This window comes from Schistocerca serialis, chromosome 3 (genome assembly GCF_023864345.2).
Source record: "Schistocerca serialis cubense isolate TAMUIC-IGC-003099 chromosome 3, iqSchSeri2.2, whole genome shotgun sequence".
NCBI lineage: Eukaryota > Metazoa > Arthropoda > Insecta > Orthoptera > Acrididae > Schistocerca > Schistocerca serialis.
The window spans coordinates 162,065,433-162,092,745 of record NC_064640.1 but is presented as its reverse complement, the minus strand read 5'-3'; the positions used below and the strand labels follow the sequence as shown (position 1 = coordinate 162,092,745).

General features: G+C 40.2%; 1 protein-coding gene across 4 annotated transcripts in view; it reads left to right on the top strand.

Annotated features, from left to right (window-relative positions):
* LOC126469873 (exocyst complex component 1) overlaps positions 1-27,313 on the top strand; it is a 273,287-nt gene that overhangs the window by 47,254 nt on the left and 198,720 nt on the right. For all 4 annotated transcript variants that reach the window (XR_007586087.1, XM_050097195.1, XM_050097194.1 and 1 more), the window contains 2 exons: positions 9,559-9,729; positions 14,658-14,747. Coding sequence is in view for 3 of the 4 variants with exons in the window: in XM_050097195.1 (XP_049953152.1) it covers positions 9,568-9,729; positions 14,658-14,747 (252 nt within the window). In the remaining variant the exon portion in view is untranslated. The remainder of the gene's footprint in view (positions 1-9,558; positions 9,730-14,657; positions 14,748-27,313) is intronic.

The window sequence follows — 27,313 nt, the reverse complement described above, 5'->3', positions numbered from 1 at the left end:
AAACTATGGTCAGTGAAGTCGAATCTTGAGCTCTATGCATCAGGAAAGCCCAGAGAAATTAATAAAGCTATGAGTGAATACACTACAGCAAAACTGACCACACTCTTGAAAGTAGAAATTCCATCTTCAGAAGAAAATGAACCAAAACACTGTTGCACCTTTTGCCAGGCATTTTTCACATAGATCAATTCAGCTGTTGAATATTGTGCATCCTACAGTGAAAAGGTGCAAGTTTTAACTATTATTCCAGAGACATTTTCAAAGAAAACAATTTTGAACCACATTCCATCTGTATCAAAGTACGTGGTTGATGAATCAAGAAATGTGAGGTCTGTAAAAGGAGTCTTAGGAAGATCAGATCCCTATTATGGTCATCCTATAGAAGCAGCTCAAGTTCAAATAGTGCAGTCATTTTATCTGGAAGATAAGTGGGACTGTTCTCGCCAGAGTGCCAACAAAAAAGACACTATAACTGAAACAGTTGAAGGTCAAAAAAAAGTTGTGAATGTGAAAAAGTACATGACTCACAGTATTAAAGAAACTTTTGCAGTTTATAAGAGCAACTATACAAGTTTACATATTGGAATGCACTACGACCTACGTGGGTAGTTCCACACCCCACCTAGAGATGTCTGTTTATATGTATACTGCGCGAATTTTGAACTTTGTGTGGCAACTTTAAAGAACTAGCACATGACATAAGACACCTTGGTTGGGCGTGTGAAGTCATTAGTCGTCTGTGACATAAAGCGAGAGACTTGTTTGTTTCAAGAATGTGGTGACTGCCCTGGAAAGGGAGTACTGTCTTTACAGATGCTTGGCCTGGAAGATGCAGCAGATAACTATGCAGAAATTACATAAGCGACATGGGAGGAAAATGAACTAATTAAGAAAACTGTCGCATTTAACAGTTTCACTGATGAACTTGGTAAGTGGTCAGTGAACGCAGTAACACACCAGTACATGAAAAAGTGGCAACAACAACACATTGCAGAAGTGAATGGGCATGTGCAGGCTGAAGCACCATGCTACAAAACATAATCTTTCCAGACCAAATACAGCTGTGATTCAGAATGCTGAGGATTTCATGTCGTGAAATCTTACACATCCATGCCCTTCATTCTTTTGTCCAAAGAGGAAATCAAAGAATTCTGTGAGCAGAAAAAAGAAGAATGGTCCAAACAAATACTCCTGTGAAAGGGATTCAGAAGACACATTTTTGGACTCAAAGTGATGGGCAAACTAATATTGCACGCACTTTAAAGAGCAAGAAAGAAGAAATTTCGTTTGTTTGACGAACACCTCAGAAACTGCAGTGTAATATTCCGATTCAAAACCTGACAGGGGGATGTTTGTGGAGTTGTGTATGACTGTGACTGGTGGATTGCAGAGATTATAGACACCAGTTATGAGTTAAACAAAATTGTAGTGAACTTTATGCTACCACATGGAACAGCTGTGGACATAGGTTTCCAGCTGAAGGACAGCAACGATGCCATCATTGCTCACTTCCTGTTCACAATGTTTTGAAGATTGTAAGTCCTATTGGTTTAATAGGAAGACATCACTCTATATCAAAGGAAGATACTGAAGCAGTGGCACTCATTTTTAGTTCATTGACTGGCTAATTCCAGTACAAAACAGAGTGCACAGAAGTTCTATAAATTGAAACCTTTAAGTCTTATGACCTTTCACATACACTTTGAAACAATTTAAAATGCTTGAAAAATGAGCCTCTTACTCATGTTTCAAAACTAAAATTATGTGAATAAGGCTCGGTTTAGATTTTTATGAGCCTGTTATGTGATAATGTGGTAATGAAACAGGTTTTATGTATGGCAAAAAATTTCAATTTTTTATAAAACCTGTTCAACCTAAAAGTGGAAGCTCTCCTTTTCAGGGAATTTGTGGTACTAATCAACAGAAAAAAATCAAAATTTTATGGATTGGCATTTTTGAAAGAAAAAATCCATAAATTATAAAAAAAAGTTCATAATGCTACAGTGAAACAACTTTGACAGGTAAGCCCAAACGGAGGATTTCTTTGTAATCATAAATCATTTCAAATAAAAAAACAATAAAATATCTAGAACTGTTCCAGAGATACAGCATTTTAACAATTTTTCCAAAATTTGCATCTTCAGAATGGTATGCACAGTGTCACCTTTGGAGGGCTGTGTCTCAGAGCAGAAATTATTTTGGAGAAAACAAAAAAGTACATGTTCCTTAGTTAGACCTTCATTTTAACATATGCTACATTCACTAACATCTGAGACTATGAAGGTAAGATATTTTCCTAGCGTGCCCGAATTGATATGGACTTTGCCATATACAGAATTATCAAAGAACCCACCAAAAGTTTGTCATTCGAGAACCATCAACTTATTTTTTTGCCAGTTAAACTAGCATTGAGACATAATATGAAATGTAAAGACAAAATTCTGAAATGAATTTATTAAAATTCCTTTACTGATCAAAATCATATGGTTACTCTGTTCAATAAATGCAAAAATGTAACACACATTTCACTGAAACTGAAAATAATTGATATTTTTCACACAGAAGCAAGTCGCACAGGCATCATTATCTCAATTGAACAAAAAAATACAAGTAGTATATAGGGTTTAGTTTTTGAGGATTTTTTTTATAGTGGATTGATGCATGGAGCACAGAAACACTTAACAGAAAACAGCAACCACACTAGCTTCCGAGCAATAGCTCTTTTTCTAGCACAGAACATTCATTTACACATTCACACCTGTAACTGGACAGACACCCAAACACAAACTCTTATAGTCATGCAGCTGTGACTGTGACCATGGGAGTGTGCATTTGGGTGTATGAGCGTTTTGTGCTAGAAAAAGGGCTATTGCTCGAATGTTAGAGTGAGTGCTGTTTCCTGTTACATGTTTGTGTGCTCCATGTATCGATCCACGATAGGTGAGTGGCTGAATTTCCCTTATTTTACATATTGCCCCATCCAGAAATTTCCATTATCTTTATAATATTTGTATTTTAACAACTGTTTTACAATGCATTTAATTAATTAATTTTCTCTGTTATTATCAACATATCTTTTTTTTTTCCAAAACCTAATAGAACAACGCAATCCCTATAAAGACTTCAGAAGTTCAACATTAGTATAATATGCAGGCAGACACACAGGTACATGACTATTCAAACCATCTACTGTGATAGTGAAGTTAAATGATAAATTAAATAACTTCCTGTAGACTAAGAAAAATTTCACACAGATTCTTAAATGTGATGTATCATGTTTCAATCTAATTCAGCAATTAACTGCAAACCAAAAGAATACTGAACAACTGTCTAAAAATATTAACAAATATATTTATTTGGGGCACTTAATTCAAATGCAAGGAGACTTAAAATTTGAAATTTTTGCCAAACTATGCTAGGCTGGAGGGCTTATGGCAGAAACGCAACCATTTTTATATCTATTATGCCAACAAGCATTAAAAATGTGGTTTTTGAACAGTGTGTTCTTCACATACGACACTACTGGCCATTAAAATTGCTGCACCATGAAGATGATGTGCTACAGACACGAAATTTAACCGACAGGAAGAAGATGCTGTGATATGCAAATGATTAGCTTTTCAGAGCATTCACACAAGGTTGGCACCGGTGGCGACACCTACAACGTGCTGACATGAGGAAAGTTTCCAACCGATTTCTCATGCACAAACAATTGACCGGCGTTGCCTGGTGAAACGTTGTTGTGATGCCTCGAGTAAGGAGGAGAAATGCATACCATCACGTTTCTGACTTTGATAAAGGTCAGATTGTAGCCTATCGCGATTGTGGTTTATCATATCGCGACATTGCTGCTCGCGTTTGTCGAGATCCAATGACTGTTAGCAGAATATGGAATCAGTGGGTTCAGGAGGGTAATACGGAACACCGTGCTGGAACCCAACGCCCTTGTATCACAAGCAGTCGAGATGACAGGCATCTTATCTGCATGGCTGTAATGGATCGTGCAGCCACGTCTTGATCCCTGAGTCAACAGATGGGGATGTTTGCAAGACAACAACCATCTGCACGAACAGTTCGATGATGTTTGCAGCAGCATGGACTATCAGCTTGGAGACCATGGCTGCGGTTACCCTTGACACTGAATCACAGACAGGAGCGCCTTCGATGGTCTACTCAACGACGAACCTGGGTGCACAAAAGGCAAAACGTCATTTTTTCGGATGAATCCAGGTTCTGTTTACAGCATCATGATGGTCGCATCCGTGTTTGGCGACATCGCGGTGAACGCACATTGGAAGCATGTTTTCGTCATCGCCATAATGGCGTATCACCCGGTGTGATGGTATGGGGTGCCATTGATTACACGTCTCGGTCACCTCTTGTTCCCATTGACGGCACTTTGAACAATGGACATTACATTTCAGATGTGTTACGACCTGTGGCTCTACCCTTCATTCGATCCCTGCGAAACTGTACATTTCAGCAGGATAATGCATGACCGCATGTTGCACGTCCTGTACGGGCCTTTCTGGATACAGAAAATGTTCGACTGCTGCCCTGGCCAGCACATTCTCCAAATCTCTCACCAATTGATAACGTCTGGTCAATGGTGGCTGAGCAACTGGCTCGTCACAATACGCCAGTCACTACTCCTGATGAACTGTGGTATTGTGTTGAAGCTGCATAGGCAGCTATACCTGTACATGCCATCCAAGCTCTGTTGGACTCAATGCCCAGGCGCATCAAGGCCGTTATTAAGGCCAGAAGTGGTTGTTCTGGGTACTGATTTCTCAGGATCTATGCACCCAAATTGCGTGAAAACGTAATCACATGTCAGTTCTAGTATAGTATATTTGTCCAATGAATACCCGTTTATCATCTACATTTCTTCTTGGTGTAGCAGTTTTAAGGGCCAGTAGTGTAATATATAGCAGTGAAACTTGGATTTTAAATAAGTTTTTCAAAAGAAAACTAGAAACAGTTCAGAGAGTAAGGAAAGGTGACTCCTGTGCCTCCCTAAGAAACATCAAAAAGAAATGAAGACATACGAACAATAACAGGAATTCAGAACATAGTGAACAGAGTAAAGACTTTAAAATGGAAACACCAGCATATATCACACAAATAAATGATAGATGATGGACAATGACAGTACTGAAGTGGAGTTCCTGAGATAGGTGAAGACCACTTGTCAGACCACCCGACTGTTAGGATAAAGAACTGTGGAAAGTCACAAACTTCAACTGTCAAAGGAGAGCAGGAGACAGAACTATGGAAACAGTGATCGAAATTGAATTTGGTAGGTTAGTATTAAAGAGTATACACTTTATACAGGTTGCATTAGGTGAACAATAAATAAATAAATAAACAAACATATCTAAAAACAAAGAATATGTGACTTACCAAACTAAAGTGCTGGCAGGTTGATAGACAGACAAACAAACACAAACATACACACAAAATTCAAGCTTTTGCAACCAACGGTTGCTTCATCAGGAAAGAGGGAAGGAGAGGGAAAGACGAAAAGATGTGGGTTTTAAGGGAGAGGGTAAGGAGTCATTCCAATCCTAGGAGCGGAAAGACTTACCTTAGGGGGAAAAAAGGACAGGTATACACTCGCGCGCGCGCTCGCGCGCGCGCCCACACACACACACACACACACACACACACACACACACACACACACACACACACACACACACACACAATCCATCCGCACATACACAGACACTAGCACAAATGTCTGCTAGTGTCTGTCTGTGTGTGTGTGTGTGTGTGTGTGTGTGTGTGTGTGTGTGTGTGTGTGTGGGCGGGCACCCGCGAGTGAGTGTATACCTGTTCTTTTTTCCCCCTAAGGTAAGTCTTTCCGCTCCTGGGATTGGAATGACTCCTTACCCTCTCCCTTAAAACCCACATCCTTTCGTCTTTCCCTCTCCTTCCCTCTTTCCTGATGAAGCAACCGTTGGTTGCAAAAGCTTGGATTTTGTGTGTATGTTTGTGTTTGTTTGTGTGTCTATCAACCTGCCAGCGCTTTCGTTTGGTAAGTCACATCTTCTTTGTTTTTAGATATATTTTTCCCACGTGGAATGTTTCCCTCTATTATATAAATAAATAAACAGATAGATAATTTACCATATGGTGACTTCTGGAGCATGATGTAGTTGTACATCAGCCTACAATATTACAATATTTCATATTATAAGACATTCCATTGTAGCACACTTAAATGAAATATACATCTCTGACTTCCATACATGTGCTAATAACCTAAATGTTGGGTGCTCCAAACCATCTTTCCACACACCTAGTGAGTCCTCTCTACGGTGTCCACATAATGTTATTTATGCAATGTAGTGTAGATATTGTTTATTCAAGAGGCAGCAAATTTCATATGACTGGAGGAGATTGAAAGTTATGGGTGTTACCAAGAAAATTCATCAGACTGATCTGCAGAATATACTGCTTTGTCCTGCATACATCTTTTGAAAATACCATGCAGTGTTACACAAAGTACCCCCCACCACACACCACAAGATTCATTTTGGAGTATAGATGTAGCTGTATCTTAAACACTCATATAAATCATCATAACTGAGGATTCAAAGAGCATATACTCACTATGCCAGGGTCACAATGACAAACTGAATGTTAATGACACAAGCAGCTGTACATAATCGTTTTTCCGAAAGCAGAATGAATAGCAAAATTATTGACAGCTTATTACTGCCTCCTACCATTCCATAGAGATTTGATAAGGAATGTGTATGAATAAATGAAGGTGACGGACAGTAGGTCCAGTAACTGACGGGGAAATGTGTAATTACCTGCCATGATTGTAAGGTACTATTTTCAAATCTGTAGCATGATGAAAGGGCAATAATGATTTGTATATCCACCACACAGTTCAGGGCAACAATATGTGATTTATAGACCCCAGGTACCAATTAGTTTAGCATTATACACACATAAAAAAAAAGGTTTGCATCACCTCGGTTCCAGGAGTTCTAGAACGTGCACAGAAAATTGGAACAGAGATCAACATAAACATCATTTCTGCCCTTTTTATTGCTCATGAAAACCACACATTGCATGTTGTACCGCCTTACAGCGAGACCTTCAGAGATGGTGGTCCAGATTGCTGTTCACACCGGTACCTCTAACGCCCAGTAGCATGTCCTTTTGCACTGATGCATGCCTGTATTCGTCATGGCATACTATTCACAAGTTCATCAAGACACTTTTGGCCCAGATTGTACCACTCCTCAACAGCGATTCGATGTAGATCCCTCAGAGTGGTTGGTGGATCATGTCAGCCATAAACAGCCCTTTTCAATCTATCCTAGGCATGTTTGATGGGTCCATGTCTGGAGAACATGCTGGCCACTCTAGTCGAGTGATGTTGTTATCCTGAAGGAAGTCATTCACAAGATGTGCACAATGGGGGCGCGAATTGTCGTCCATGAAGACCAATGCCTCGCCAATATGCTTTCGATATGGCATCACTGTCGGTTGGAGGATGGCATTCATGTGTCGTTCATCTGTTACAGTGCCTTCCATGACCACCAGCGACGTACGTGGGCCCCACATGATGCCAGCCCAAAACAGCAGGGAACCTCCACTTGCTGCACTCGCTGGACAGTGTGTCTAAGGCATTCAGCCTGACTGGGTTGCCTCCAAACACATCTCCGACGATTGTCTGGTTGAAGGCATATGCGACACTCATCAATGATGAGAACGTGATGCCAATCCTGAGCGATTCATTTGGCAGGTTGTTGGGCCCATCTGTACCGTACTGCATGGTGTCGTGGTTGCAAAGATGGATCTCACCATGGACGTCAGGAGCGAAATTGCACCTCATGCAGCCTGTTGCACACAGTTTGAGTCATAACACAACGTCCTGTGGCTGCACGAAAAGCGTAATTCAACATGGTGGCGTTGCTGTCGAGGTTCCTCCGAGCCATAATCTGTCAGTAGCATTCATCCACTGCAGTAGTAGGCCTTGGGCGGGCTGAGCGAGGCATGTCATCGACAGTTCCTGTGTCTCTGTACCTCCTCCACGTCCAAACAACATCGCTTTGGTTCACTCTGAGACGCCTGAACACTTCCCTTGTTGAGAGTCGTTCCTGGCACAAAGTAACAATGCAGATGTGATCGAACCGCAGTATTGACCGTCTAGGCATGTTTGAACTACAGACAACACAATCCATGTACCTCTTTCCTGGTGGAATGACTGGAACTGATTGGCTGTCGGACCTCCTCCGTCTAATAGGTGCTGCTCATGCATGGTTGTTTACATCTTTGGGCAGGTTTAGTGACATCTCTGAACAGTCAGATGGACACTGTCTGTGATACAATATCCACAGTCAACATCTATCTCCAGGAGTTCTGGGAACTGGGGTGATGCAACACTTTTTTTGATGTGTGTATGTAATATTGCCAGGTACTCTATGCATCTGGTGTACAAAAGTAGATATAAATGTAGCAGGAGGTCTGGAATATGTTTATTTTTCTGTCCAACCTTTGTATCTAGTAGTGATTTTTTTTTTCCCCCTTCCAAAGTATTGTTGCGATTTTAAGTCACCTTTTTTTTTAAAAAAAAGTTACATAATTTGTATTTGTCTGTTAGCTTGCTGCTAGAGGAGACAACACAATATGGCACATTGTATTGATAAAGTGCAGTATCATGTGGCAATTTGTTGTTGGTAACAAATGAAATGTTGCAGCTGTGTCATGTCAATCCGCACTGCTAAAGAAATCCTATAGATTGGCCTAACAGCTATAACATTCACACTACAACCAAAAACAAATACTCCATTTTATCAATGGGCTGTGTTATTTTGTTTTGGCTGCTCTAGCAGTGTGGTATATCACTGTGGCACAGGGATTTCAATGTATTAAGTAATGTAAAATTTTAAGTGTTACTTCTCACCATGGTCAGCACAGTGGCCGGTGGCCTTCACTTAACAATAGATAGCAGTGGTGTTTGCATAGAGTTGTCAGTGATAACAGACAAGGAACTTTGCATGAAATAACCACAGAAATCAGTGTGGGATGTACAATGAATGTATCCATTGGGACAATGTGATGAAATTTGGTGTTAATGGGCTATGGCAGCAGACGAATGATGCGAGTGCCTTTCCTAATACCATATCATCTCCTGCAGTGCCTCTTTTTCGCTCATGACCATATTGGTTGGACCCTAGATGACAGGGAAACCATGGCGTCATCAGATGAGTGCCAATTACAGTTGGTAAGACCTGATGGTACGGTTCAAGTGTGGTGCACACCCCACAAATCCATGGACACAATTTGGTCACAGGGCACTGTGCAAGTTGATGGTGCCTCCATAACGGTGTGTGCTCTGTTTACACGGAATGGACTCGGTCCTCTGGTCCAACTGAACCAATCATTGACTAAACATTTGGGTGTTATCACTTAACTGTTGACAGACTGGTGTTAATTATTAACTTGACTGTGTATTTTTTGTGTTTATGGATTTTTTATCAATGAAATTGTTATTTTGAATTACAGCTTTACTTTTTTTTTTTAATTTTTAAGGGTTACATCATGTCATCAGTGAGAAGAATATTGCAGAGGGAATTATTTCAGCCAAGTGATGAACAGCTTGTGGCTGTAGTTCATGTCAGTAAACCAATGAAGAAGAAGAAAATACACCTTTTATGCATTACAGTCTCAAAAGAAAAGCCGTTTTCTGTGGCCATTCACCAGGTAAGAAATATTGAAGAGGAAGATAATAAGTAAGACACATGTCTGTTATCTGTGAAGTAACTAAGGCCATAACTTTCCTGGTAAAAAGAGTATTAATGTGCCAGCAATAGGCATACACATCATCATAACCACTGCACCTTCTGATGCCCCTTCTTTTCCACTTGTGTTGTAATATATTCATAGAATAATTTATTGGGATGAAGAGTACTGGTTCAAGCAGCAACACTAAAGAGTCTTGACTGAAACATTCATTTCTTTCAGAAATGGCGAGAGAGAGAGAGAGAGAGAGAGAGAGAGAGAGAGAGAGAGAGCTGAACCAAGTGCCACCTTCATTATGCCGTTCTTTTGATATTGCAAACATGAGCCATACATAAGTTATTTTGTTTCTTATATAATGGAATACTAATTGTGAAAATAATTACCGATCTAGGAAGGGATACGTTACAGATTAAAGGACATTGCAGGCAAAATTTCCTTGCACTATTACTCCTCACTTTATTCATCTTACCTTAGAGATAAATATAAAGTTTGGAGGAACCCATCCATAGGGTTGATGAATTCCCTACCTTAATCAAAGAAAGATCAGTCATGTACTCTCAAAGGCAAACTTTTGTCCCTGCAGATCTGAAAGAGAAAACATTTATGTGGAATTAGTAAACTACAGGACATTCACTGCAAGGTCTCAGAATTAGTCTCACTTATTAAGGGTAAAAATGCCCATTGAGTATTAGAAACAGTAAGGTGACTGAAAGGAAATGAACTGCAGTAAAATTCAGGTTGGAATGTACGAGGGGCATTTGAAAAGTCCGTGCAAAGTCCGAAAGATGGCACCATTGGCGTGTATCAAGGTCATGTTTAGTTAGTAGCATCTTTGGAAAGAACGGACACCAAGTTTCAGCCATATTGGTCTATTTCTTTGTGTTTGGCATTCTTAATCAAGGAAGTCGAGTGATTGTCAAAAAATGGTCGAAAAAGAATTTTGTGTGGTGATTAAACATTACTCTATGAAAGGCAAAATGCCTCAGGAGACTAAAGAGAAGCTTGATAAACATTACGGTGGCTCTGCACCTTAGATTAGAACACTTTATAAGTGGTTTCAAAATTTTCTGAGGGGCCATATGGGCATAAGAGATGCTGAACGTTCTGGATGCCCTGTGGAGGTTACGACTCCAGAAATCATTGATAAAATCCATAATATGGTGATGGATGACAGAAGAGGTAAGGTATGTGAGATTTCTAGTGCTGCGGGCATCTCGAATGAATGGGTACATAATATTTTGCATAAAAATTTTGACATGAGAAAGCTATTTGCAAGATGGGTGCCCCGATTGCTCATGCTTCACCAACAATGGGATCGTGTGAAATGTTGCTAGGATGGTATGCAGCTGTTCAGGAAGAATCTGCAGGACGTTAAGCATCATTTTGTCACTCTGGATGAAACATGGATACATTACTATACTCCTGAGACCAAAGAACAATCTAAACAATGAGTTACCAAGGGAGAATCTGCACCAAAAGAGGCGAAGACCATTCCTTCAGCCGGAAAGGTTATGGCGACTGTCTTTTGTGATTCACAAGGGATAATCCTCATCGACTATCTGGAAAAGGGTAAAAATATTACAGGTGCATATTATTCATCGTTATTGGATTGTTTGAAAACCGAGCTGAAAGAAAAACGCTGGCGATTGGACCGCTAAAGAGTCCTTTCCCATCACGACATTGCACCAGCACACACCTCAGCAGTTGTGGTCACAAAATTAATGGAAATAGGATTCCAACACATTTCACATTCCCCCTATTCTCTAGACTTGGCTCCCTCAGACTACTATTTGTTCCCCAATTTGAAGAAATGGCTGGCAGGACAAATATTTTATTCAAACGAGAAGGAGATTGCAGCAACTAATAGCTATTTTGCAGACTTGGTCAATTCCTATTATTTGGAAGGGATCAATAAATTAGAACAGCGTTGAATGAAGTGTATAAGTCTAAAAGGAGACTATGTTGAAAAATAAAAAAGGTTTACCCTGAACTAGTAAGTAGTTTTTATTTTTGCACGGACTTTTCAAACGCCCTTCGTATATCATAAGGGTAGGTTAAGCGCCTGTTGTAATACCATTTTTTAATACTGTAAAGAACTCTAATCATAACTATTGTGCTCATTATGGATTCTTAATCTGAAATAATCTGGGTGAAGCTAATCATCAAAGGTGGGACAAACAGGATAATTGAGCAACAGAAAATCAAGGATGGAATGTAACAATATAATGAAAGGATAGTTGCTACTCACCATGTAGCAGAGATTCTGAGTCGCAGAAAGGCACAACGAAAAGACTATCATAAAGTTAAAAAAACACATACAAAACAGTCTATTTTTTGTGTCATTCTATGACTCAGCATCTCTGCTATATGGCAGAAGCAACTATCCTTTTCATTAAACATGATTACTGGATGCTTTTTATAGACCACTTATGTCAGGAATGCAGAATACATAAGATAAAACTAGGAGAATATTACAAGTAAATTTCCTGATCGTGTTAACCGCAGTAAGGGGAACTATAGAATGGGAGTGTTATGCAGTGAAGTGCTACCAGAGACAGGGATTTGTGAGAGAGCATCTTGAACATTTTTTCTGAAAATTGCTTTGAACACTTAGAGAATTCTCTGTTGGGCCTGGCGGTCAAGTTGAAACCGAGATGTCAAATCCTGGTTGAATAGCAAATTTTTCAGTGTGTTTTAAACCTAGATTTCACCTCTCAGTGATGTGAAGATTTGCCAGGAACAACATGTAGTTTGAATTCTATGTTACACTATAGGTCGCTTCATCCGGTAGGATAACTGGGGGCAGGTTAGGAACACACAAGTTGCTGAAGTGGTGTCGAGTTGAGATACTTGCACTATTATTGTCAATATTAGAGAACTGATTCATGAGAGCAACATCTTAGACCATGTAGTAAGTAACAGACCTGAACCTTTTGAACCAATTACTCACCATAAGACACAGCAAAAATGACTAGTTGTATTACAAAAAATGTTAAGAAAAGTAGGAAAATATTTTTACTGAGCAAAAGTGACAGGAAAAAAATTATAGATTATGTGAGCCAACATCAAATTTTAGGATTTTTGGCTGAGGATGTGGAGCACAAATGGATAAAATTCAGAAGCACTGTGCAATATAGCTTACATCTGTATGTGCTGGGCAGATATGTGAGGGAAGAGTTAAAAGATCTGCCTTTATTCAACAGCTGTGGTACAAAATTGCTATGAAAGTAAAGACAGTTTCATAACTGCATGAAGTGAAGTCAAAGCCTTGTTGATGGACAAAAGTTGAATGAAGCCAAAAAGAACATAAGTAGAGCAATGCTTTCATGACTTTAAAATTTGAACCATAATCAGATTTCTGGTGATGTTATATAACTGGAGATGATTTATGAATCCCAAAATTCACCCAGAGTAAGAACTGAAATAAAAACAGTAGTTGGAAGTGAAGATGAACCAAAAACTGTTTTGTTAGTGGAAAAAGTGATGGCAACTTATTCTACTAGAATTTAGAGGGTATCACCTTGTATTAGTATTTGGGAAAGTGTAAAACTGTGACTGTTTGTCTTTACACAACATTAATATATTGTTTGCATAATGAGTTAAAGCAGAAGTGACGTAGATGCAGTAAAGCACTCTTGCACCAGTACAATGCGCATGCTCTTGCATCACCCACTGTACTGGCAGAAGTCACGAACTACACATTGAAACAATTCTTTTGAATGACCATGCCATGCATAGTGTAAACATATTGTGCATATGTTGAAATACATTTGTGTTTATTGTTTTCTAACATCAGTCTTAACAATCTACCCTTGTAAATGGGAAGCTCTTATAAAATAATGAAACAGATGTTGAACAGAGCTATGCAAACAATCAGAGTTTTGTCCATTGTTAATGTCTGTCATGCACTTTAGCTACCTTAGTTTAATTCTTTCATTTCTTAATATCACATGAGGTAATATTTTGTGGCTACTTGCCAAGTCGAACAGAACACCAGATGGACTATACATGGTGTTCATTCACAAACCTGATGTAACTCCATTTTGATAAACTGGGAATTCCTACACCACTTTGCTGAACATCTGCTATCTTCTGTCATATGTTCTTTTCACCATGCATTTGTTGTTTACACATGTCTTACTCCTACATAATGCCTTACACTACAGATGGAAAGGGCACATAATTATACGGTGACTGCACTGCTGCTCATTTGTTGTGAACACAAGACTGAGAAATGATCTTTATGCAAGTAATATGTCAGTGCCTATAATTCAAAAAGGTGTACATTACATTGATGCAGTCATTTTCAACAGGTTTTCACAACAAAAAGTGCGGTCATTTACAAACTACACTTTTTCAAGCGTAATTGCTGTACATTATTTTAGGGTACACTTTGGCGATGTTGGAAGACATTCTATTTTGGGGTGACAGTGATTAATATATTTAGCTTAACATTTTATTTGTTGCTTTATGAGTAATGTGCAATATATGTTACCCAGAACAACCAGTACAACTTGTTGACTTTAAAAGTGTACATTACAGAGAAAATGAAATCAGAAAATCAGGCAGCAGTGCCAGAGCAATGTAGATGTGTGCACATGCACACATTTCGTTTTGTGAACCAGTTAGCTTTGAGGAAAGATATTATTTGAAAGATTACTGATGATTTCAACCTTGTTTTGTACTTGTCGACGTGCCAACACCACAAATGGAAGTTGAGTAATTACCTTTAATCCTTCCATTGTTTATACGGATTATGAAATGCTTGCCATAGGTAAATTCTTTGCTGCAGTCATTCTTAAAATGTTAGAAAAGTCATTTTTGTACTTATCTCTCTTCTTTAAACCATCAATAATTATCTCTGACATGTTGAGTTTTCTATGTTACAGGTTAAAAAGACAGATAAAAATGCTTACAAGAAGAAAAGAACCTGGCTTCTTACAGAAATGAAGTTGTTTGATGGGAAAAATGTATCTGTTGTAAGTATAGTTAAATATTTTAAATATCAGTGGATGTAAACAGTAAATTTTTAATTCTTAGTTTTCATATAGCAAGAAGTGGAAGTGTGGTGCCATATTAGTTTCAAATTTAAAACTTTTGTTTTATGGGAATTGTGTCTGAAGATGTGAAAAGATTTCATATGTATGTAAACATACATGCATTATTTCAGTAACTGTTGAAACGTATGCCACTGTTTCACGTCTTAATCCCCCCCCCTTTCCCCCTTTACACAAACCAACCTCAGCTTCAAGGTGAAAGTCATGCTGTTTCAAAGCATTACTCTGTATGCTCAATCCTTTGCATTGCTATGACAGTTGAAACTTCAAACGCAGTAAGATTGGCTATAGAAGCAAAGCAAATTGCTGGAAGTGTGAATTTGTTCCTACAAGCTGGGAATGCTGTGGTTTTCCCCCTCCCTTTTGTATCAGTTGCTCTTCAAAGCAGCTTGTGTGGAGCAAGGATAGTTTGCTGAGGAGAGGAATATGCAGGAACTGAGAGCGACCAAAGAAATAAATTTCTTGTGGTGAAGTAACAGAAGCATTGTAAACTCTAAAGAATCTTGTGTTTGTTACATTGTCATTCAGCCTTGACAAAAACTGTTGCGAAGGTACATAGTACTATAGTAACACAAGGGGATACTGTCACAAATACAGATATCACCTGAAAACAGATACTGGAAACATTACATCCTTTATGAGATGATGATTGATCTAAAGTGTACCTCGATATGCATACCTAGAAACCAAGACATTCTGAGTTGTGTTTGAGCATCATCTTACATTCACCAGCAAGATAGAAGAATAAAGGGAACAAGATGGAAGGATAAAGGCAAGTGCCACTAATAAAATGGTTCTTATAATTCAGTGGAATATGAACAGACTTGGAACAGTATGCTTGTGTCTTCAGGAGATACATTTTAAATGTTCTGACACACATTTACTAAGGGGCCACAATTTGCACAGAAGGCATGATGATGATACTAACGATGTGCATCACTCCTCCATCACCAGTCCCACATACCATGAAATTGTAACCAGTAGCCTTTAGAGAGAGAGAGAGAGAGAGAGAGAGAGAGAGAGAGAAAGAGAGAGAGAGAGAGTTTTCCACTGAATATGATAGTGTGATATTTATACCTGCCATCCCCTTGGCCCTATAGACATGGGCTGTCAGCAACTTCGTTTGATATCTTCACCATCATACCTCCTCTTTAGCAGGCCTCAAAGCAAACGATTCACCTCAGCACTGCAACAGGGTTCCTCTTGCCTGCTCTTGTGGATACAATTCAGTCAGAAATTGGCAGGATACTGTAGAGCCAGCGGACAGTGTTTGAAGATAGGTTCCAGCATATAGCAAATCAAATTGCTAGTGTGATTCATAAAGCTACTAAAGCATTCATTCCAAAACTGCATGGCCAGCTAAGAAGATGGCCTATTATGGGGTGCAATGAGGAATGCTGCTGTGTTATTGGGAGCATATGAGTTGTTCAATGAAAGTTTAGCTGGAAACCATTAAGAAATAAACCTTGTAGTGCTTTAATTTGCTAGAGAAAATCTAAAGAAAACATGGAGAGCAGGAGAAGATATTGACAGAAGTTTATGAATTCTGTCAGTCATTAGACTTCAACAATCCTAGTGTAAGAGTCAATGAGCAGCACCTCTGGCAAAGCCAAATAAGTACTAGTTAATGCTGTACCAGGAGGAGGAACACTTTTAACTGCTTTTGGTGAAGTGGTCCAGGAAATGCAGGATGGTCAAGATCGTAATCACTTTATCCAACTTAGAGAAAACCATGAGATGAAGGGGGGGGGGAGGGGGAGGGGGAGAGAGAGAGAGAGAGAGAGAGAGAGAGAGAGAGAGAGAGAGAGAGAGAGAGAGCTATCCATATAGACAGTGTCTGTACAAAGACAGATATTGGTGATCACAATATCATCATAACTATGGTGGTTAATATAGTTGAAAACACTCTTAGCCTTCTTCATGAAGTCATTTTCTGGAAAGAGTTGATAATGAGTTGTTGGCATCCTACGTAAGCAATAAATGGACATCATTTAGTTCAGTATGATGGACGTAGAGGAATTACAGCCGAAGTTTAAACTGGTTATTAATCAAGCTCTGGAGCAGTATGTGTGTAGCAAGTGGATCAAGGATGGCAAAGACTCGCCATGGCTTTTCAACAAAATTTGGAAAATTCTGAGTTAACAGTGCGTGTTGCACTCTCAGTTTAAAAAAGAACATAGAAATATCAACAGGCAAAAGTTAGTACAATTTGTGTGCCTATAAAAATACTGGGGGATCCTACCATTCTCAATCCTGTGGCAAAATTCTAGGATGTCTCAGGTTTGATTGTCAGAGAACCTTTGAAGTCTCTGGTTCAAGCTTCCACTCAGTTCAGAACCAGGGGCCATGATCAGTTTTGCGCACAATACTGCAGATTGTGAGGTTTGTTGAAACTGTGTGAACAAGGATGGTCTTCTGAAACATCTCTGCCAGTCACTGGAATGATCAAGGTATGCCCTCATAGACCAGGCAACAGTCATAGTTTGTCCCAACATGTGTCATAGTCTGCCATTGATTTCATACTTTCCCCTCAGTGGTTTTCAGAACTGCCTTTTTAACATATTGAATGAGGCCCCCAGGCATACACACTGAGTGCACAAGGTATTGCTTATCATCCCTTGCCGTCATTTCCCTAAGCAGTGCCAGTATTAACCACATGTTTGAACTGCTGACTGTTAATATACCACTACTGTTTTGTGTTTGCCTTCCCTTGACATGGGACACAGCACGTTCCCCCACAGCTGAAGCAAATCTCACGGGCTCAGTTTCAGCAGGAGACAGTACAACAAACTTGTTGATTAGATGGTTGGGTGCACCTATGTGCCTATTTCTCCTGTACAGAGCACCTAGACCTACCACTGATACTCTCCTCACAGTCACGTGGACAAGTAGTGGTACAGCCTGTACTTTCTATTCAGGGGACAGTATCCTCAGGAGAGGATAGTACTTGAGGTGTCTTTGGTATTTTACGTAATGACTCTCAGTAGCCCTTCCAACACAACCCTTTATAACAGCAGGTTCCAATGGTTAAGTTGATTTCCAACTGGTCACGAACATCAGTGAACTCTGCCTGTGTCCGAGAACAGTACATGCAGTAGGGGTTGCATTGTTGCTGGTATAGTGTTTTACAAAACAGTAAGCAAATAACTTTAAATAAACTTGCAGATGCTCATTTAATTTATGAGTTTAATATGCTAACAATATTACCAGTTTCCTTTAAGAACTGAAGTGATTAACAGCCAAAAGGGGCATCTGTTATTACAACAGAAAAACTTCCCATAAAATTTACTGATCTCGTGAAACGTTTTTGATGTTGTGATTACTAACAACCTTAAAAATAGCTTTAATTTGCAGTAAATGCTTACAAAATACATTAATACAAGGTGTACAAATTTGCTTCCGCCGTCCCCCCCCCCCCTCCCCCCCCAACATTTGAGGCTTTAATGAAACAAATTGGTTACACATGTATGATTCAAAGTATTTTCCATCACCGGCCACTACTTCCTCCCATCTTTCGGGCAGTGTACAAATTCTGCGTTGAAAAAATTATTCATCTTTTGAAGCGATCCACGAATCGATCCAATTTGTGACTTCTTCATGAGATCGGAAGTGTTGATCAGCCAGGCCATGCCCCATTGATCTAAACAGGTGATACTCAGAGGGAGCATTGTCTGGATAAAACAGCGGATGGGGTAGGACTTCCAATTTTAACATTTCCAAGTACAATTTGACCTATTTTGCAATGTATGGTTGAGCGTTGTCGTGCTGCAAAATTACTTTATCGTGCCTCTCACCTTACCGTGGCCGTTTGTCTTTTAACGCTCTGCTCAAACACATTAATTGCATTTGATAATGAGCACCTGTGATTGTTTCACTTGATTTTAACACCTCATAGTACATGACACGGAGCTGGTCCCGCCAAATGCAGAGCATGATTTTGGAGCCATGAATATTTGGTTTGGACGTCGACATGGAAGCATGGCCGGGATATTCCCATGATTTTTTGCATTTAGGATTATCGTAATGAACCCATTTTTCTTCCCCGGTCAAAATGCAATGCAGAAATTCCTTCTGTTTTTGCCTCTGAAGTAACTGTTCACAAACACACAAACGCCGTTCAACGTCTCTCGGTTTTAGCTCACACGGGACCCAAGTTCCTTCTTTCTGAATCATGCCCATAGCCTTGAGACATTTTGAAATGGCTTGCTGTGTCACTCCCACAAATTGTGCCAATTCTTCTTGAGTTTGGCGTGAGTCTTCACTCAGCAATGGCTGCAATTCTGCATCTTCAAAAACATTCTCTCTTCCACCACTATGCTGGTCTACAACATTAAAATCACTGTTATTGAAGTGTTTAAACCACTCACAACATGTTCTTTCACTAATAGTGTCCTTACTATACGTACTTGAGAGCATTTGATGAGACTCAGCTGCTGTTTTCTTAATATGGAAACAAAACAGTAACACCGCTTGCAAATGGCGAGAATTGGGCTCGTGAACTGATGTTTTCAATCAAGAACAACTTTATGATGCAGACGCAAATCAGTTAATGTTTGAATGAGGTTATGTTGACTGAGGTCCAAGCTGACTGCCCAACATCTGTGATCTGTTTCTTTCGACTGCTGCTTACTGTTGTCACCACCTATCGGCAAACGGCAGAAGCAAAGTTGTACACTCTGTATTAAAAGAGGAAACTAAAAATGATATATTATGTTACTTATAATATATTGCACAGTAGCTGTAAATAACAAATGTCAGTTTACTGTGTAGTAGGTTATGCACAACACTTGTATCATTTAAAAGTTCTCAAAAATTTATCTTTATTCTTGTAGAAATTAGAGTTTTTAAAATGAGGGTGCTACTGCTAAAATTTAGTGAAGTACAAATATGTGCAAGTGTGTGAAAAGTCTTAGAAGTGTACCGTTTTTTTTACATAAATGCACAATGAAATTAGGGAACATTTGTTTTTGAATGACAGTACTATTGCCAATAGTTTCTAAAAAGCACAAATTAAATTTGCAATTGACAATAGAATAGAATTTTTGTGGAACTTACAAGTGTTCAAAAATTCACAGTATTTCATGATACACAAGAGTCTTAACACAGTTCAGTGGAAGATTACATGAAAATGACGAGAACAGAAAAGTGTTAGACTCTCGAATTTCGCATTGGACTTATCTCATGCATGTGGTCTCACGTAAAGGTAAATTTGGAACTTGGCTTATGCATGTAAATAAATGTGGGAAATGTACGATTTTTTACTTCACTAAATTTCTGACACCATCTACACTAGTGTGCTGAGGCAGAATGACAAAAATTAATGGCCCACCAACAAAGCAAGATTTTCGCTTGTGGTGGCTGATGATGAAAACAACCTCAACCTACTGGAAGCAGCAATACAAGCAACATTCATAAATGTAGTCGCCATCTTGTATGTATTCATTTTCAACTTTTCCCAGTGTCAGAAGTACTCCACTAAGTTTTGGATACACGCCCCTACAAATTCTACTTTTTCTACATGGGGACACACACCTGCCAGGATACCCCTTTGTCCTGGAAATTGAAATAAGAACACCGTGAATTCATTGTCCCAGGAAGGGGAAACTTTATTGACACATTCCTGGGGTCAGATACATCACATGATCACACTGACAGAACCACAGGCACATAGACACAGGCAACAGAGCATGCACAATGTCGGCACTAGTACAGTGTATATCCACCTTTCGCAGCAATGCAGGCTGCTATTCTCCCATGGAGACGATCGTAGAGATGCTGGATGTAGTCCTGTGGAACGGCTTGCCATGCCATTTCCACCTGGCGCCTCATTTGGACCAGCGTTCGTGCTGGACGTGCAGACCGCGTGAGACGACACTTCATCCAGTCCCAAACATGCTCAATGGGGGACAGATCTGGAGATCTTGCTGGCCAGGGTAGTTGACTTACACCTTCTAGAGCACGTTGGGTGGCACGGGATACATGCGGACGTGCATTGTCCTGTTGGAACAGCAAGTTCCCTTGCCGGTCTAGGAATGGTAGAACGATGGGTTCGATGACGGTTTGGATGTACCGTGCACTATTCAGTGTCCCCTCGACGATCACCAGTGGTGTACGGCCAGTGTAGGAGATCGCTCCCCTCACCATGATGCCGGGTGTTGGCACTGTGTGCCTCGGTCGTATGCAGTCCTGATTGTGGCGCTCACCTGCATGGCGCCAAACACGCAAACGACCATCATTGGCACCAAGGCAGAAGCGACTCTCATCGCTGAAGACGACACGTCTCCATTCGTCCCTCCATTCACGCCTGTCGCGACACCACTGGAGGCGGGCTGCACGATGTTGGGGCGTGAGCGGAAGACGGCCTAACGGTGTGCGGGACCGTAGCCCAGCTTCATGGAGACGGTTGCGAATGGTCCTCGCCGATACCCCAGGAGCAACAGTGTCCCTAATTTGCTGGGAAGTGGCGGTGCGGTCCCCTACGGCACTGTGTAGGATCCTACGGTCTTGGCGTGCATCCGTGCGTCGCTGCGGTCCGGTCCCAGGTCGACGGGCACGTGCACCTTCCGCCAACCACTGGCGACAACATCGATGTACTGTGGAGACCTCACGCCCCACGTGTTGAGCAATTCGGCGGTACGTCCACCCGGCCTCCCGCATGCCCACTATACGCCCTCGCTCAAAGTCCGTCAACTGCACATACGGTTCACGTCCACGCTGTCGCGGCATGCTACCAGTGTTAAAGACTGCGATGGAGCTCCGTATGCCACGGCAAACTGGCTGACACTGACGGCGGCGGTGCACAAATGCTGCGCAGCTAGCGCCATTCGACGGCCAACACCGCGGTTCCTGGTGTGTCCGCTGTGCCGTGCGTGTGATCATTGCTTGTACAGCCCTCTCGCAGTGTCCGGAGCAAGTATGGTGGGTCTGACACACCGGTGTCAATGTGTTCTTTTTTCCATTTCCAGGAGTGTGTGTGTGTGTGTGTGTGTGTGTGTGTGTGTGTGTGTGTATATATATATATATATATATATATATGTGTGTGTGTGTGTGTGTGTGCGTGAGTGTATACCTGTCCTTTTTTCCCCCCTAAGGTAAGTCTTTCCGCTCTCGGGATTGGAATGACTCCTTACCCTCTCCCTTAAAACCCACATCCTTTCGTCTTTCCCTCTCCTTCCCTCTTTCCTGACGAAGCAACCATTGGTTGCGGAAGCTAGAATTTTGTGAGTATGTATGTGTTTGTTTGTGTTTCTATCGACCTGCCAGCGCTTTCGTGTGGTAAGTCACATCATTTTTGTTTTTTTTTACACACACACACACACACACACACACACACACACACAGTGCCACCAGAATGGTTTACGTAAGGTGGCTCCCAGCACACTGTCATCAGTCACTTTGCTCGCTTTGAGAACAGTTAGAAGATACATGTGTGAAATATTAGTAGAATTAGTGAAATCTTTATGGATTACTCTGAGGATTGCCTGTTTGCTAGTATTTTGTTGCACATTTAGCACCATGCAGGGGCCATGCACATGTTAATTAATAGGTTCAGTTTGCACATATCTGATATGTTTGGAATCACATCAAGAAAGTTTGGGTATGGTGACGAGTGGGCACTAGCAATGAGACATAGAGATCTTGAAGTTTCACAGTCTGTACTGATCAGTGATTTATCAACAGTTGGTGAGCATTTCTGCACATGGAGGTTGCGATCAAGTGTCGCTGAGACAGACGTCTCAGAGTTTCACCTTAATAACAAGTTGGCTAACAAATAGCTCACAATCTTCTATGAAGAAAGACTACTGAGACATAACAGAAACCCGAAATATCTGGGGATTACTCTTGGTAGATTGTTACAAACAGTGTCTGTTAAGAACATATGCCAAAATCAAAACTCAATATAACACTCTCCAGAATCTCTGTGGCACATCATGGGGATCCTCTGCATTGACACACTGTACTTCAGCTGTGGGATTGGTGTACCCTGTTGTGGAATATTGCTCCCAAGTTTGGATGAATAATGTTCACATAAGGCTTTTTGACATACAGTACAACCATACCATGTGTCTTATAACTGGTACAATCAGACCTACACCTACTTTCTGACTACCTATACTTAGCCACGTCCCATCTCCACTTCTGCATTGAGAAAGTGCACTTGTGTGGGAGTACAAAAACCTACAGAAAAGTCCTCCCCTTCCTGTTCACATAGACATTCCAAACAATAACAAAGGAAGACTTCACTCTTGCCACCCACCCCTGGAAACTACAAGGATGTTAGTTGACAATGGCTTTAATATTAATCACTGCTAGAGACACACAGGGCAGGTTAATGCTACTGCAGAACAACAAAAGATGCTTTGCATAACTGCCAATCCACTTAGCTTTGAATTGCCATGAAAAATCTGGTTGGGTTCTTAACTGAATAAAAACCATCACTTTGTACAAGGGGAAGAAAATAACTTTTCTGCTGGAAAGCCGACTGTTCACCTTGCAATTCACGAACATCCTCTGAGAGCTTTCCCTGGTGATGCAACAGAGTACCTGGGTGTGGCAGAGGGATCAGTAGACTAAGTTTGTGGCCTGGATATTAGTTTGTAATTTGAGATACTTTGTAAATATTTTTATGGTGTAGCCATATACTAAATAAATAAATAAATATGGATTACTCATTAAATGTGAAAACGGAAGGTGTAGCAGTAGCTGCCAAAATGGGTTCAGGGAGTATTGTTCAGGCTCACCAAATAATCTGACTCAATTGGAAGCTTCTATTCAGTATGCTTAGATGTTCAAGCAATGTCTCATAGGTAATTTATTTGACACTGAAGTGACATATGTCATGATGTGGCGGTACATTATCGTGAAACAACTTCACATCTGGGGCTTATTTGACTACCTCCTGCAATTAATTCAGCCAAGCAAGATGATGCAGTGGTTAAGCTTGCGCTTGATCTTTAATGACCTTGTTGATCAGATGTTAAACTGTTGTTTTTCTTTCATTTTTTTAAATTTTAGTAGTCTCCTTTCTTGCAGAATGATCCTTCTGTTAACTGTGTTGGGGACACATTGTTGAGTATGTTTACACAAGAGAATGATTTGCCACAAGGCAATTCGTTGAATGTCATCTGCTGTAAACAGTGCAACCAACACTGTGAATTGTTCACTATTAACCAGTGACTTTATTTTTTTTTATACCTGTAGTCTCACAACAATTTGTCAATTGCAATTGGTACTTCAGAGATGGGAGTGCACAAACAACACATGGTGATTTATGGGAAAATGTTGAGTGCAGTGCAACACAAGGCTATTTCACATGCAAGAGGAACTTATAAGACAAGCCTCATTCCCAGCCTCAGTGCAGAAGCTAATGAGCCACCATTTGCTTTTTAACATCATCTACTTACAATGAAACACAACTTGAAAATGAAATTGACCATAGAATTGAATGCATTTGACATCATGTTTCACTCTCTATTTTGGTGATACTTTACAAATTACCACAAGCCACAACCACAATTTTGAATCTGTGCAAAGGAATTCATGATAGCAAACAATATTGTGGGTATTAAGTTGTAGCAAATACTGTGGTTTGTTTCGCAAGTGGACAAGAATAAATTTTAAATTACTTTCCTTGAAGAAGTAGTGTGTGGTTTTACCTACCAGTTCAATTCCATTGCATTTTAAATAAGTTACATAACACTACTCTAACCGACACTGATGATGCCATGCAAAGTGACTTAATAGGCTACTGTGCTTTCCCCTTTGCCCTCTCCTCACCACTCCCCCATCCCCCACTCCACCAAAGCTGTAGATTCATATACAAACAGAGTTCATTTGGAGTTGCCCCTTTCCTGTGCTAGTATCCTACTGTCTAAGTGCACAAGGTGTACCTTATCATACCTTGTGTCATTTCCCTAATGGGTGCCATTATTCACCACATGTCTGAACTGCTGACTGTTAATATACCACTTCCATTATTTTTGCTTGCCTTCCCTCGACATGGGACACAGCCCATTTTCCAGCAGTTGAAGTGAATCTCATGGGCTCAGTTTCAGCAGAATCCAGTACTGCAAACTTGTTGATTAGGGGGATATGGGTGCCTGTTTCTCCTGTACAGACACCTATACCTACAATTGATACCCTACTCACAGTCAGGTGGGCAAGTAGGGGCCTTTCAGATCCTGATGCACAAATTTTAACTTTAAAAGATTTTTGTGCTGCAACACGTGTTAAATATAGTCATCAGCTGTTCAGGAGAGCTGATCCAGTTGCTGTAGAGGCCTTTGTAAACCTTATAAAGGAACAAGAGTGGCAATATGTTTATAGCGCTGATACAGTAGACGATAAATATAACGCTTTTCTCAAGACTTTTCTCATGCTCTTTGAAATTTGCTTTCCATTAGAAATTTTAAAACAGGGTACTAGCACAAACAGGCAGCCTGGGTGGCTGACTAGAGGGATAAGAATATCTTGTAGAACAAAGTGGCAATTATATCAAAACGTTAGAAACAGTCAAAATCTAAATGCAGCAGCCCATTACAAACAGTATTGTAAGGTGCTTAAAAATGCTATTAGGAAGGCAAAAAGTATGTGGTATGCAGATAGAATAGCTAAGTCTCAGGATAAAATTAAAGCCATATGGTCAGTCGTAAAGGAAGTTGCTGGTCTGCAGAGACAGGTCGAGGATATAGAATCAGTGCGTAGTGGGAATGTCCGTGTTACTGATAAGTCGCATATATGTACAGTATTTAATAATCACTTTCTGAATATATCAGGTGAACTAAATAGAAACCTAGTCCCAACAGGGAATCATATAGCGCTCTTAGAAAAAAGTGTTCCGAGACTGTTACCTGAAATGCTCCTCCATGATACTGACAAGAGGGAGATTGAGTTAATAATTAAATCACTAAAGACCAAGAACTCTCATGGATATGACGGGGTATCTAGCAGAATACTGAAGTATTGTTCTATGCATGTTAGCCCAGTTCTCAGCCATATCTGTAACTTTTCCTTTAGGGGTGGTCGGTTTCCTGACCAATTAAAGTACTCGGTAGTGAAGCCACTTTATAAAAAGGGAGACATTGATAATGTTGACAATTTTAGACCTATTTCTATGCCATCGGTGTTTGCTAAAGTTATCGAGAAGGTTGTATATACAGGGTTACTGGAGCATTTAAATTCACATAATTTGCTGTCAAATGTTCAGTTTGGTTTTAGAAATGGTTTAACAACTGAAAATGCTATATTCTCTTTTCTCTGTGAGGTTTTGGACAGATTAAATAAAAGGTTGCGGACGCTAGGTGTTTTCTTTGATTTAATGAAGGCTTTTGACTGTGTTGACCACAAAATATTACTGCAGAAGTTGGACCATTATGGAGTAAGGGGAGTAGCTTACAATTGGTTCGCCTCTTACTTTAAGAACAGAAAGCATAGGGCAATTCTCCGCAATATTGAGAGTGGTAGTGATGTTCAGTCCCAATGGTGCACTGTTAAGTGGGGCGTTCCCCAAGGGTCGGTGCTGGGGCCACTGCTGTTTCTTATTTATATAAATGATATGCCTTCTAGTATTACAGGTGATTCAAAAATATTTCTGTTTGCTGATGACACCAGCTTGATAGTGAAGGATCTTGTGTGTAATATTGAAACAGTAACAAATAATGTAGTTCATGAAATAAGTTCGTGGCTTGTGGAAAATAATTTGATGCTAAATCACAGTAAGACTCAGTTTTTACAGTTTCTAACTCACAAAGCAACAAGAACCGATATTTTGATCAGACAGAATAGGCATATTATAAGCGAGATGGAACAGTTCAAGTTCCTAGGCGTTCGGATAGATGGTAAGCTGTTGTGGAAAGCCCATGTCCAGGATCTTGTTCAGAAGCTAAATGCTGCTTTATTTACCATTAGAACAGTATCTGAAATAAGTGACACTTCAACACGAAAAGTAGTCTACTTCGCATATTTTCATACGCTTATGTCGTATGGTATTATTTTTTGGGGTAATTCTTCTGATTCAAAAAGGGTATTTTTGGCTCAAAAACGGGCTGTTCGAGCTATATGTGGTGTAAGTTCGAGAACCTCTTGTCGACCCCTATTCAAAAATCTGGGAATTCTGACATTGCCCTCACAGTATATATTTTCTTTAATGTCGTTTGTTGTTAGCAATATTAGCCTATTCCCAAGAGTTAGCAGCTTTCACTCAGTTAATACTAGGCAGAAATCAAATCTGCATGTAGAATGCACTTCCTTGACTCTTGTGCAGAAAGGAGTGCAGTATTCTGCTGCATCCATTTTCAATAAGCTACCACAAGAACTCAAAAATCTTAGCAGTAGCCCAAACTCTTTTAAGTCTAAACTGAAGAGTTTCCTCATGGCTCACTCCTTCTATTCTGTCGAGGAGCTCCTGGAAGAGCTAAAAAATTAAGCAAATTCCAGTGTTACATTGTTGATTTTCTTCATTTAAATTTACGACTTGTCACCTGAATATG